At 42.3% G+C, this 12621-nt stretch overlaps 1 protein-coding gene across 3 annotated transcripts in view; it reads left to right on the top strand.

Annotated features, from left to right (window-relative positions):
* Positions 1-8427, top strand: part of LOC124140704 (interferon-induced protein 44-like) — a 72511-nt gene extending 64084 nt beyond the window's left edge. For all 3 annotated transcript variants that reach the window (XM_046508399.2, XM_046508398.2, XM_046508400.2), the window contains 2 exons: positions 573-744; positions 1235-8427. In XM_046508399.2, coding sequence (XP_046364355.1) covers positions 573-744; positions 1235-1632 — 570 coding nt within the window. In that variant the 3' untranslated portion in view covers positions 1633-8427. The remainder of the gene's footprint in view (positions 1-572; positions 745-1234) is intronic.
* Positions 8428-12621: the final 4194 nt, after the last annotated feature.

Raw genomic sequence — 12621 nt, 5'->3', positions numbered from 1 at the left:
AGTAATATTGTAAGCCTTTTTAGTGATTCATGTTACTTCAGATTAATTGTTTGTGGTAATGACGTATTGACGACCATGTGAGGTTAATGGTCAATATTGTACAAGAAAAGGTTCCAAATACATCTACACCTGGATCAATAGACAAACTAGTCTCCGATCGTTTGTATTGATGGAAAGGTGCCAAAGTGTCTTTACTCCCATTAAGGGAGACTGCCACATGGGACCACGTCCCCATTTCAACATGCGGATATTTTCTTCGTTTAAAACGGGCGGTTGAGTGTTATTTGGTGGTTAAAGCATTCGTTCGTCACATTGAAGAACCGGCTCGTTTCCCTTTATGGGAAAACAACGTTAAGCCTCTGCTTTGTGAGATATCATCGCCGGGATACTTCTGGAATAATCCTAAAAGCGGAGTAGAAACTAACTCACTCACTCAACCGCTCACCCAACCTTTCACTCACCCATTTCACCATCCTATCACTCACTCAACCAACCAATCATCCAACAAACCAGTTCTACCATGACACCTGCATCGTCGAACTCAGTCTGTTCATGTTGTGTTCCTTCCTCAGTTCAACCCTGCAGTGCCCATTTCCCCGGACTCGGCCGGCTACAAGAAAAGCCCGATCCTAGCCGACAAGATCCATTGCATCGCCTTCGTCCTCGACGGCTGTACCGTGGATGTCTTCCCTGACAAGATTCTACAAACCATCAAGTCAATACAGCAGCGAGCCAACCAGAGAGGTACGTAGACTTTGGACAGTCATTGATGGACGTACCTTTCATCATTACTGAAGTAAAGACGTCTGGTTTGGTCAACAATGTAGGATGTCAAAAAGCACGAATCATTTTGTGACATTTGGGGAGATATTGTAAGATAAATTCTGTCGCGTCAGTAATATTCCAGATATGTCTCAGCGGCCTGTAAGAACTCGAGTGTTGAGGTATTGGACCCACTCGGGGTACGATACCACGCAATCAATAAAGTCACCTTACCACCCGATCCCTTAAGTCCCGTCTTAAGACCAGCAACAGAGGAGGCTTGGAAATGACTAATATATCTGGGCCCCGTTGCACAAAGGGATCTTAGCACTAAGGCGATCGTAACTCTCATGCTCTTTATGAGTCGTAGCCCGAAGACCGCTTTGTGCAATGGGGTCCTGGTCTCAATCTGACCATGGTATATCGCGTGGCTTTTTAAATGTTCTGGATGTGGATTCTAATTTCATTTCAGGTATTCCCCAGGTTGTTCTCCTGACGAAGGTAGACCGCGCCTGTTTGTTGGTAGAGAGCGACCTCTCCCAGATCTTCCGCAGCGCAACAGTCGGGGAACTAGTGGACCAGGTGGCGCAGTTGGTCGGCCTGCCACGTGCGCACGTGCTTCCCGTGAAGAACTACGAGAAGGAGATGGAGCTGGACCAGAACGTGGACATTCCCGCGCTGCTCAGTCTGAGGCAGATGCTGCGGTTTGCCGACGACTACTTGTACAACTACCTGGACCAACACGAGGGGAAGATCCACCTGTTCAGCCAGGCATACAGAGGCAACAGGTGTCTGTCCGAGGAGTCCGTCAACTACAACTGCTGGAAGGGGTCCCCACGGAGGGGGTCACGGGCCAACTGTCACACCTAGCCCCCTGGGCAATAGTTACATCCGCCGTCAACCCACTGGCTTTATAACAGTCAGTGGATATATATGACAAAGTGTAACGTTATACAATAAGGTTTAACAATAGATTTATACAATAAGTTTTAACTACAACTGTTTGGACTAGGATATTCGGTACATTCTCTGTCAATATGACAGTCAATAGGTTAATAATACAAAGTGTAACTGAAGTGGTTCAAATGGTCTTGGAGAGGTTTCTATCCATTTGCTTGCTCAATGCGTTTGGATAAAATGGTAATGGAACTTATCATGTTATATCACACCAAAATAGTTCTTATAATATTCCAGATCATATGTATAAATCTGGCCAAATCCAACTTATCATGTATAATTAGGTCCCAAGAAGCAGTGTTTCCTCAAAACAAAAAATTAAAACTAAACATATTTAATGCTGAGGTCAGAATGAGAGTTCAGGAATGGCTGTATTCTCAAAAGTCAAAACTCTTTGATTTATATAACGAGGACATATTGTCATGTATAAAGATGTAAAGGAAGCGTGACACAGAGGTTCCAGTTAACGTGTTTAAATTAACAATGCATGGTCGAGACTCTTTCTTCCAATACAGCCAGCTTCATGTCTGTGTCTACTCCTTGCTGAGTAATGAAATCCCCTGGTCATGAAGACAAACGAGATACACGTTCAGACCTCTACCTAGCTATAGTGCCGTCTATACACTGTCAGAACCAGTGACAGACAAGCCTCCACGGCCGATCCCACGTCTGTAGAATTGTCCGTGGTTTTCTACAGATAGTGTTCATTTACTTTTTACAAATATCGACATATACATTTTGTTTTTGTATCCAGGAGATGAAAGAAATATCCAGTGTATAGTTCCCGATGTCCATTGTCACACAACAATATATTCTGTTTCACACCACACCAATGCCAGCTGCAGCGTGACACAACATAATATATTCTGTTTCACACCACACCAATACCAGCTGCAGCGTGACACAACATAATATATTCTGTTTCACACCACACCAATGGCAGCTGCAGCGTCACACAACATAATATATTCTGTTTCACACCACACCAATACCAGCTGCAGGGTGACACAACATAATATATTCTGTTTCACACCACACCAATACCAGCTGCAGCGTGACACAACATAATATATTCTGTTTCACACCACACCAATACCAGCTGCAGGGTGATACAACATAATATATCTTGTATCACACCACACCAATACCAGCTGCAGCGTCACACAACATAATATAATTTGTATCACACCACAACAATACCAGCTGCAGCGGCACACAACATAATATATTTGGTATCACACCACAACAATACCAGAGCATAGTGGTCTCGTCCACTCTCACAACCATATGACAATAATCTGTGTAACACCGTTGGCACGTGTTACTGGCCCTATACTCTTGAACATACTTATGGTTAACGGCCATGCTTTGAAAGACAGTCAAACGTTGATAGAATGTGAACACAATTCACTTCCTTGTTTATGTAATTGAATCTAGCTAAAATGAGATATCACTAAGCTCATAGAAATATAAATTGTCAATGCAAGAGAATAACCAGCCTAGATTGTCTGCCTAAACAGATTCCACTTAGCCTAAAGGGCAAATAGCTGTGGAAAATATATGAAAGGACCTCTGAAAATCAGTGATGACACCAACTGTTCACAATGTTAATGCTTAAAACAGACGCGAGACCGTCCCACCGTAGGCTCTCTATAACGTCTTCACAGCCTTTATAGTGAGGATTAGCATCAACACAGGTAAATAAAATTATTAAATATTATATCGATAAACGTAGACACTTTACAGAAACCGTGACACAGCTGCATGTTGGAAGTGACAAATTCCAAAAATTCCAAACTTCGCCACCTACTGACGATGAGAGCACCGCGTGGCCTAGGTTACGCTGTGTGTACAGTATGTCCAATGTTTGACGGACTGTACGAGGAACGCGCTGCTCTCATTGTGAGGTTGTACATAGTGTGACATACAAATAGCTCACCTTAACTCCGATTATTACAAGTCTTGTCAGCAAGTCCTCTCTCGCATAGATGTGTTTATAGTTCGTCCTTAAAGTCAATACTGTTGCATCATCTAGACATTAGCTCATATCAGTGTTACGTCACAGTGACCCTGCCTTCGTGTTGCAGTTAACTAGTCTTCAATAGATGTGTGTGTGTGTTTTTTGTTGAACTTGTTCTCTTATTGGCTAAAATAACAACTTTCGTTTATAAATATCAATGATCTAAGTATCTTTAATATCGGTATTGAAAAGAACCGACTGCATCTGCCCCTGCGGTGCGTATCAGAGAAGCCGTCACCAGTCAAGATGGCGGCCGCGTTATTTCCGGTCCATTAATAAGCTTAGATGGGCTCTCTTGACAATATTTCTGCCTCATGCACTTGATGAGATATATACGTAACCATGGTAACGTGACAACTTGGTGACTTGATTCCTGTCATTGCCAATAGACTTTAATTGAAATGTAATCATGCGTAAATTTGATCTTTCTCAGTCCTTTCGGTCGTCCGTTTAATCGCCTATGACCGGTGAATCCTCCATGATTTCTGCTCAATAAATCCGCGATGATATCTTACCGAGTCGAGTCGCTGTGATGAAAGTAGGTCAAGTCTACTGCCAAGTCAACTCACTGGAGAATAGCAATCACGCCTCTCGCGGCAGATTATTGTCTTGGGTTCTCACGTGTCATATTAACTTTAAATGTGACTCCGTCTCAAAACCATTTCTCAATATTTATCCCGTACGAACTGTCATACTATGACCTTATCAGGGACAGCATTTAAACTTTAACAATTCAATGACACTAAACTGAACAGCAGCTCGGCTTGAAAGCAATGTTAATTTAATTCGCAGTGATGCTTAAGATTAATTTAAATTTTGCAAAATTTAATATGGGCTTAAATGTTATCGCGACACCAGTGCCAAATATTGCAACATAAACAGTTTAACAGTAGCTTGCCGTTCAAGTCAAATAGTTGCTATGACTTCTGACGAAATCAGAAGAGCGTGCACCTGCCACGGTATACCGTTACCTTTCAGGGATGTTATAGGTGCTTTAACCACTCAAGTCAGTATTATACCAGCTTGCCACCATATGCAAATTTGGGCAGTGAAATATACTTTAGTATACACTTACATATCTTAGTCTGCAGGGACTATCAGGATGGAGAATTGCCAAAAACTGTTTCCATTTCCAAATTTTAATTGTTGTTATTCATTCGACACAGTGTGTGTCATGATTGCGGATCATGTTGATTGAAGCGACACCATCCACTGATGCAGCGTCAAGCTGTCTTTACGATAATCGTACTGTTAGGACATCTCCTTGTAGGAGTACGGGATGTCTATAAATATGACACCTTTCGACCAATGGCAGCCAGTATAATATCACCCGTCTCTCCTATGTCATCAAGTTTCACCGATGTTACTGTTCAGGGCAACCACAGTCTTCTTCTTCCAATCACTGCATGTTAACATGGCCACATAACGTTAACATCCCGTGTTTATTATCTTTTTATTAAATCTGTATTCTTGTTATATATGTAATTGACGTGAAATATAATGATTTCTTTTTCACCTTTTAAATATATGATATTTTAACCCTCTGTAGACGGCCTGCTATCACAATGACGCCATTGTTAGAACATTACATGACTGGCGGGACGTCTGAACGTCACACATCTGAACGTACAGAGTGTACGTCACAGGTCTGAATGTACAGAGTGTACGTCACAGGTCTGAACGTACAGAGTGTACGCCACAGGTCTGAACGTACAGTGTGTACGTCACAGGTCTGAACGTACAGTGTGTACGTCACAGGTCTGAACGTACAGAGAGTACGTCACAGGTCTCAATGTACAGTTTGTGCGTCACAGGTCTGAACGTCACAGGTCTGAACGTACAGAGCGTACGTCACAGGCCTGAACGTACAGAATAATCATCACAGGTCTGAACGTCACAGGTCTGAACGTACAGTGTGTACGTCACAGGTCTGAACGTACATTGTGAACGTCACAGGTCTGAACGTACAGTGTGTACGTCACAGGTCTGAACGTACAGTGTGAACGTCACAGGTCTGAACGTACAGAGCGTACGTCACAGGTCTGAACGTACAGAGTGTACGTCACTGCTCTGAATGTCATAGGTCTAAACGTACGTCACAGGTCTGAACGTCATTGGTCTAAACGTACGTCACAGGTCTGAACGGATGAAAAGTCCAGTGTGTCTGATCCTGTGGTTATTGTCACGTGAGTTTAATGACTGTAGTGTGACCTGATATTGGAGAAAAAAATCAATTCATCATCGCCATTTTGTCCATAATTCACATTCATCGTGCGTGAAAGTGAACTGGTACGTTGTCATGACTGTAAACAACAGGGCGGAGTATAGGTCCGGTTCAAATGTCTGGGCGCTGCTTTGTTAAGTGATGAACATAGTCCATGCCTGTGTTGGTACACAGCAGTACCCTCCCACGACAGGCCTCACATGTTGGTACACAGCAGTACCCTCCCACATCAGGCCTCACATGTTGGTACACAGCAGTACCCTCCAACATCAGGCCTCACATGTTGGTACACAGCAGTACCCTCCCACATCAGGCCTCACATGTTGGTACACAGCAGTACCCTCCCACATCAGGCCTCACATGATGGTACACAGCAGTACCCTCCCACGACAGGCCTCAAATGTTGGTACTTGGTTTACGGTAAGCCCACCTGAAAAGTCGAAAATTTGGGAAAAAAAACAAAAAAAGAAGCAGAATGGCAAGTATTTTTTATACTATCGCCAACGGTAAAGATTGCTTTGATAAAAAAATGACAATGAAATGTCGCTGTCAGATTTTAGATTTATAATACAAAGACCCAAACCAGGCCAAGGTATTTTATTCTTTTTTTAGAACCATCGAACTAAATCAAACTTTAAGATGATTAAAAAAATCAAGCATGATTTTTTACTTTTTAATTTCTTTTAGATACCGATCAAATCATCCACTATCAAAATCCGTAGACAAAACAAGAAGGATGTCACACAAACCTTAAAAAATCGATATTAAATAAAATTCTTAATACATAATGAAAGCTCTTTATGGAAAACAACGGCCATTTTAGCTTTCTCTTTGACAGTAAATCTCCGAGATAAGTTACATGTCTTACGTTCTATATTCTTACAAAGACTTGCCCAGTCATTTCGAACGGAGCTGTATTGACACCCTGCAACGATATGTGCAAGGGAAACCACAGCTGTACAAACATCCCTTCCCGTTACCTTGGTTACATAGTTTGTATTGTAACTTTTACCGTTGAGCAGTTGTCAGGTGAGATAGATACCCACCTGTGTATTAATAACAGTGTGTTTGTTATCTGATGTACATTTCTGTTTTAACTTTAATTTAAAAAAACTGTTTCAATGTTATACATGACGTTCATGAATATCACAGAAAGTGTAAATTAATCTGCACGTTCTTTATTCGCCGAAACAATATACGCGTGTTAAATCGATAACCGAAATGTTTTCATTGTAGTTTAAGCGTTTTATGACAACCAATTTGGTTTTATAGAATTGTTTTGTTATTTCATCGATCTACTTATTGATATTTCTTGTTTAATACCTAGCAATTGACATGTAGTCTTCTTCCTTGTTCTCTTGAGACTCTTCTCCAATGAATGACGCGAAGCAAAGAAGTCCACTGTCAATATGCTGAAAGGGGATTGTATATAATGGTCGGACATCAGATTACTACTCTAAGGTTCCTTTCTTATTATTTATAGTTATTGATATTAGCGTAGAGGATGTATTCCTCAAGGTCACGGTAATACAGGTTTGTGTGATGTTAAAGATTACTCAACTTTTTTGTGCGGGTAGATTGTCTATTTGCACCAACGTGATATGTCTCTGTTCAAAGGGGCTGTGGGGTAGCCTAGTGGTTAAAGCGTTCGCTCGTCCCGCCGAAGACCCGGGTTCGATTTCCCATATGGGTACAATGTGTGAAGCCCATTTCTGGTGTTCCCCGCCATGATATTGCTGGAATATTGCAAAAGGCGGCGTAAAACAATACTCAGTCACCCTATTCAAGGTTGCTCTTATTCAGGGTCAAGTTTAAGAAAAATGTCAAATCATGAGAATTATCATGCACGATCACCTTGGAAACACGCCGAGACACACTGTATTAAATCATTGATTCTAGATCAAATCACTTTTCATGACTTTTACCTGTGCGATTATAACATTTGACCCTGTCCGATTTACCAGCATTAATTCAAACGTTGTTGAAAAAACCCTATAAGTGCCACTTTAAAACATGTGGTCAACGGAATGTCTGTGCCAAATACAATCTTATTGATTATGACTCTATTTTATGTACAACCCAACTCGTTCTACATTCGCATATTTTGGCAATCATACTTACATATTTGAAATTTTGTAAATGGCATTATGAAGTTTTGACATCTTCCGTACATGGTACACGATAAAGGCAGCTACTACGAGGATGATGTCGTACAGTGTGACGTTGTACAGGGTGACGTCGTGCAGGTTGACGTCGTGAAGGTTGACGTCGCACAGGGTGTGACGTCGTGTCGCGTCACGGGAGACGCCACCGGGCAGAGTAGAACACGTTATGTTGTTAGAGACTAGAACCTAGGAGAGTGTTGTTCTGTTAACGTTGTCACAATGATGGAGTGTCATAGACGTGTTCAAGGTTCACGGTTGATACATTTATGAAATAAACTATAGCTGTTATTACTAATGAACTATGACTTGTTCTCGATTCAACGTGACCTCAGGTCCCAGATATCCAGTGGTCTTGTGGAGTTGCATTAATTCGCCGTGCAGAGGAACGACCCATAGCCGTGTCAGGATCTACCGATCGTAGGTTCGAATACCAGCTTGGCCTGATTGTGATCCTTGGGATGTCGACGCCATACCCGTGATCAACAGCATCACAATCTTTATGGCAACAACAGTAAAAACATAAGTCAGTTATAAACAGCTGTTTAACCGCTTAGATCCTTTGAGTCAGGGTCCGAAATTCCCAGGTATGTCCTCCATGTTGAAACCCAGTATAGTGCTACATTCAGGTCACTGTACGGTTTGCAGTAGATCACTGTACGGCTGATCTATTCCACCTGAAACATCCAATACTGTCACTATTAATCTGTCAGTAAATTATTTCACAGAAAACCACATATCAATTCAGATAACACATGTCAAACTTGATTTCTCTAATCCAAGGGAGAGAACTGTAGAAAACTTTTATAGAAGCGTTTCAATACATCACCTGAAACTACTCTGAATTGGAGTTGCTTCCCTTTGACCTTAAATGCTTTCGACCCTGTCGGTGATTTCCCAGCAGAGCTTCAAAAGTAATTCCAGGCGGGCTCTCAACTCCTTTTGTATCTGAAGATAAAGTTTTTGTGTCATACCTTAAAAAACAAACGACATATTTCAGACATTTAGATATATTTAGATAACGAGGAGCTATACAAATGAGGACTTCGTTTCTTTTGTTTATAGTAACGTACTCCAGAGAGATACATTCTTGGAGTAATGTCCTATAGCGGGACACAGCCTTGGAATAATATCCTATATCGGGACACAGCTTTGGAATAATGTCCTTTAGCGGTACACAGCCTTGGAATAATGTCCTATAGAGGGACACAGCCTTGGAATAATGTTCTTTAGAGGAACACAGCCTTTGAATAATGTCCTATAGCGGGACACAACCTTGGAATAATCTCTTTTAGCGAGACACAGACTTGGAATAATGTCCTATAGCAGGACACATACTTGGAATAATGTCCTATAGCAGGACACAGCCTTGGAATAATGTCCTATAGCGGGACACAGCCTTGGAGTAAAGTTCTATAGAGAGACGCAGTCTTGGAATAATGTCCTAGAGAGACACAGTCTTGGAGTAAAGTTCTATTGAGAGACACGGTCTTGGAGTACTGTTCTAGAGAAACACAGTCTTGGAGTCATGTTCTATAAAGAGACACAGTCTTGGAGTCATGTTCTATAAAGAGACACAGTCTTGGAGTCATGTTCTATAGAGAGACACAGTCTTGGAGTCATGTTATATAGAGAGACACGGTCTTGGAGTTATGTTCTTTGGAAGAAACGGTTGTGACAAAAGGTCGGTTGTATTGGAAGCATTCAGTTTACCTGTTTACCTGTTTACCTGTTTACCTTGCGATATCATCATACCAGTCTCTCGCCGGGTGTGACTGTGAGTCTCATCAATATATCAAGTGAAGGTATTGATGGTCAGTAAATGGCAACTCATGCTTGTCGTAAGAGGCGACAAACGGGATCGGCTGGTGGATCGATGCTCAGGATGTCAATCACTGAATTGACTGGTCCAGACTCGATTATTTACAGACTGTCGTCATATAGCTGGAATATTGCTGAGTGTTGCGTTAGGCAACGAACAAAAGAACACGATACTACAATATATTCACTGAAGCGCTCGTTAAATCGTCATTGTGAAGCCTGTTTGACCGCTGCATACCAGTGCTCATGAGATTCTTCATAGTGATAATGTAAACATCAACGACATGCGTGGTCTGACTCACTCACTCACTCACTCACTCACTCACTCACTGACTCACCTGTAAACGTATGATAGCAGGCATGCATACACGCATGCTTTTGACGGTATCGACATTGTATTCTGTGTTACAAAGGCGGGTGTTACCCTTTCAGGCAACGACTTTTAAGTCAATACGAATCGAATGTCGTGCTAGGCAATATGACAGCGTCTCACATTCGCGTAATGAAGTTAATATAAAATCAACAATACAGTACTGTTTCCCAAACGCTGCTGGCGTGTATTCCTGGATCAGCTGACATCACAACAAGACTCCGTAACACCTGTGCTGTGGTCTCTGTGCTGCAGCACGTCCACACAGTTCCGTGCCTGACCCGGGAACGAAGTAAGAAGCACGTTACAACTGAGAGCCATTCAATGTACATCAATGGCAGGTATCAGACTCGCAGCTAAAAGGTCGCATCATACACGCTGATAAAGACGTGAAATAAATTGTTTGTTTGTTTTTTAACGCCGCACTCAGCAATATTCCAACTATATGACGGCGGTCTGTAAATAATTGGGATACGATGACATGCACCAACCAAGTCAGCGTGCCTGACCACCCGATCCCGTTAGTCGCCTCTTACTACAAGCCTAGTCGCCGGTTACGGCAAGCATGGTTTGTTGAAGACCTATTCTATCCCGGATCTTCACGGGGAGACAAGCATGGGTTGCTGAAGACCTATTCTATCCCGGATCTTCACGGGGAGACAAGCATCGCTTGCTGAAGACCTATTCTACCCCGGATCTTCACGGGTCTCGTGAAATAAGTGTTGTGTTTAACCGCCGCCTCGTGTGTGTTGAACATTAAAGATGCCTCACTGGTGTCGTGGTGTCACTTACCTGGAGGACTGACTCAGTTAACATCGACCTGGAGGACTGACTCAGTTAACATCGACCTGGAGGACTGACTCAGTTAACGGCAACCTGGAGGACTGACTCAGTTAACACCGATCTAGAGGACGGACTCAGTTAACACCGATCTAGAGGACTGACACAGTTAACACCGACCTGGTGGACTGACTCAGTTAACACCAACATGGAAGACTGACTCAGTTAACACCAACCTGGAGGACTGACTCAGTTAACACCGATCTAGAGGACTGACTCAGTTAACACCGATCTAGATGGACTGACTCAGTTAACACCGACCTAGAGGACGGACTCAGTTAACACCGACCTAGAGGACTGACTCAGTTAACACCGACCAAGAGGACCGAGCCAGTTAACACCGACCTAGAGGATCGACTCCGTTAACACCGACCTAGAGGACCGACTCAGTTAACACCGACCTAGAGGATCGACTCAGTTAACACCGACCTAGAGGATCGACTCGTGTAGGTAGTTCGTGTAGGTGACAACAGTGGTAAGATAGAGTACATGTAGGTGAAGGGTAGACACGTTTTTCAGCACGTTACCCCGAATCACTGTACTGCGCGTACAATGATCTGTTTCTGAGGTGTAGGTGGTCGAGATAACAACAAAATAGACAGATTATTTAAGTTTGCATTACACAGATTAGAGAACAGATTCGGTGGGAAGACGATAAAAGAAGACTGTTCTCAGAATTGTTCGTTTGTTCTATTCCAGTTTTGAGCAGGATAATAAAGTGCTTCCTTGTGTGACCTTCCTGAACTATAACTCTCATAACAAACTCCAAGGAAAATAATTTAACTAAGAGTAAACATATTTAACTACAACCGCGTACGAAAAGTGGACTTTGTGCACACAAAATCCGTTTCGCTTTCTGCAGTTTCAGGAACAAACAGAACAGTACTTTGACAGAACAGAGAGCACCTGCCTGGGGTGTGAAGTATGCAGCTTACAGTCTATGAAGGACCAGTCAGGAAATGGAATATACATAAAAAAACTAAAATCTCCGGATGCATGTGACTTGACTATAGAAATGCTGTTATAAATGCTTCGCGTCGTGAGGTCACACTCACTGTAATGGTATTTGTGTGTAACTCAGCTCGCTGTAAGACTCGACATAATCTCGATGAACACTTGTCTGTTTCCCGGGATGCATAAAAAATGAAATGGAAAAAACTGTGAAGTATTGATTACCAACGGAACACGGTCCTACAGACCACATACTGAAGAGACAATCTACATAGAGAATGTTCAGGAGAGACAACCTATACAGAGAATGTTCAGGAGAGACAACCTATATAGAGAATGTTCAGGAGAGACAACCTATATAGAGAATGTTCAGGAGAGACAACCTACATAGAGAATGTTCAGGAGAGACAACCTATATAGAGAATGTTCAGGAGAGACAACCTACATAGAGAATGTTCAGGAGAGACAACCTATATAGAGAATGTTCAGGAGAGACAACCTATATAGAGAATGT

Source organism: Haliotis rufescens, unplaced genomic scaffold (assembly GCF_023055435.1).
Source record: "Haliotis rufescens isolate VD_foot unplaced genomic scaffold, xgHalRufe1.0.p SCAF_3, whole genome shotgun sequence".
NCBI lineage: Eukaryota > Metazoa > Mollusca > Gastropoda > Lepetellida > Haliotidae > Haliotis > Haliotis rufescens.
The sequence above is the reverse complement of the archived record's forward strand: the minus strand, read 5'-3'. Positions and strand labels throughout refer to the sequence as shown.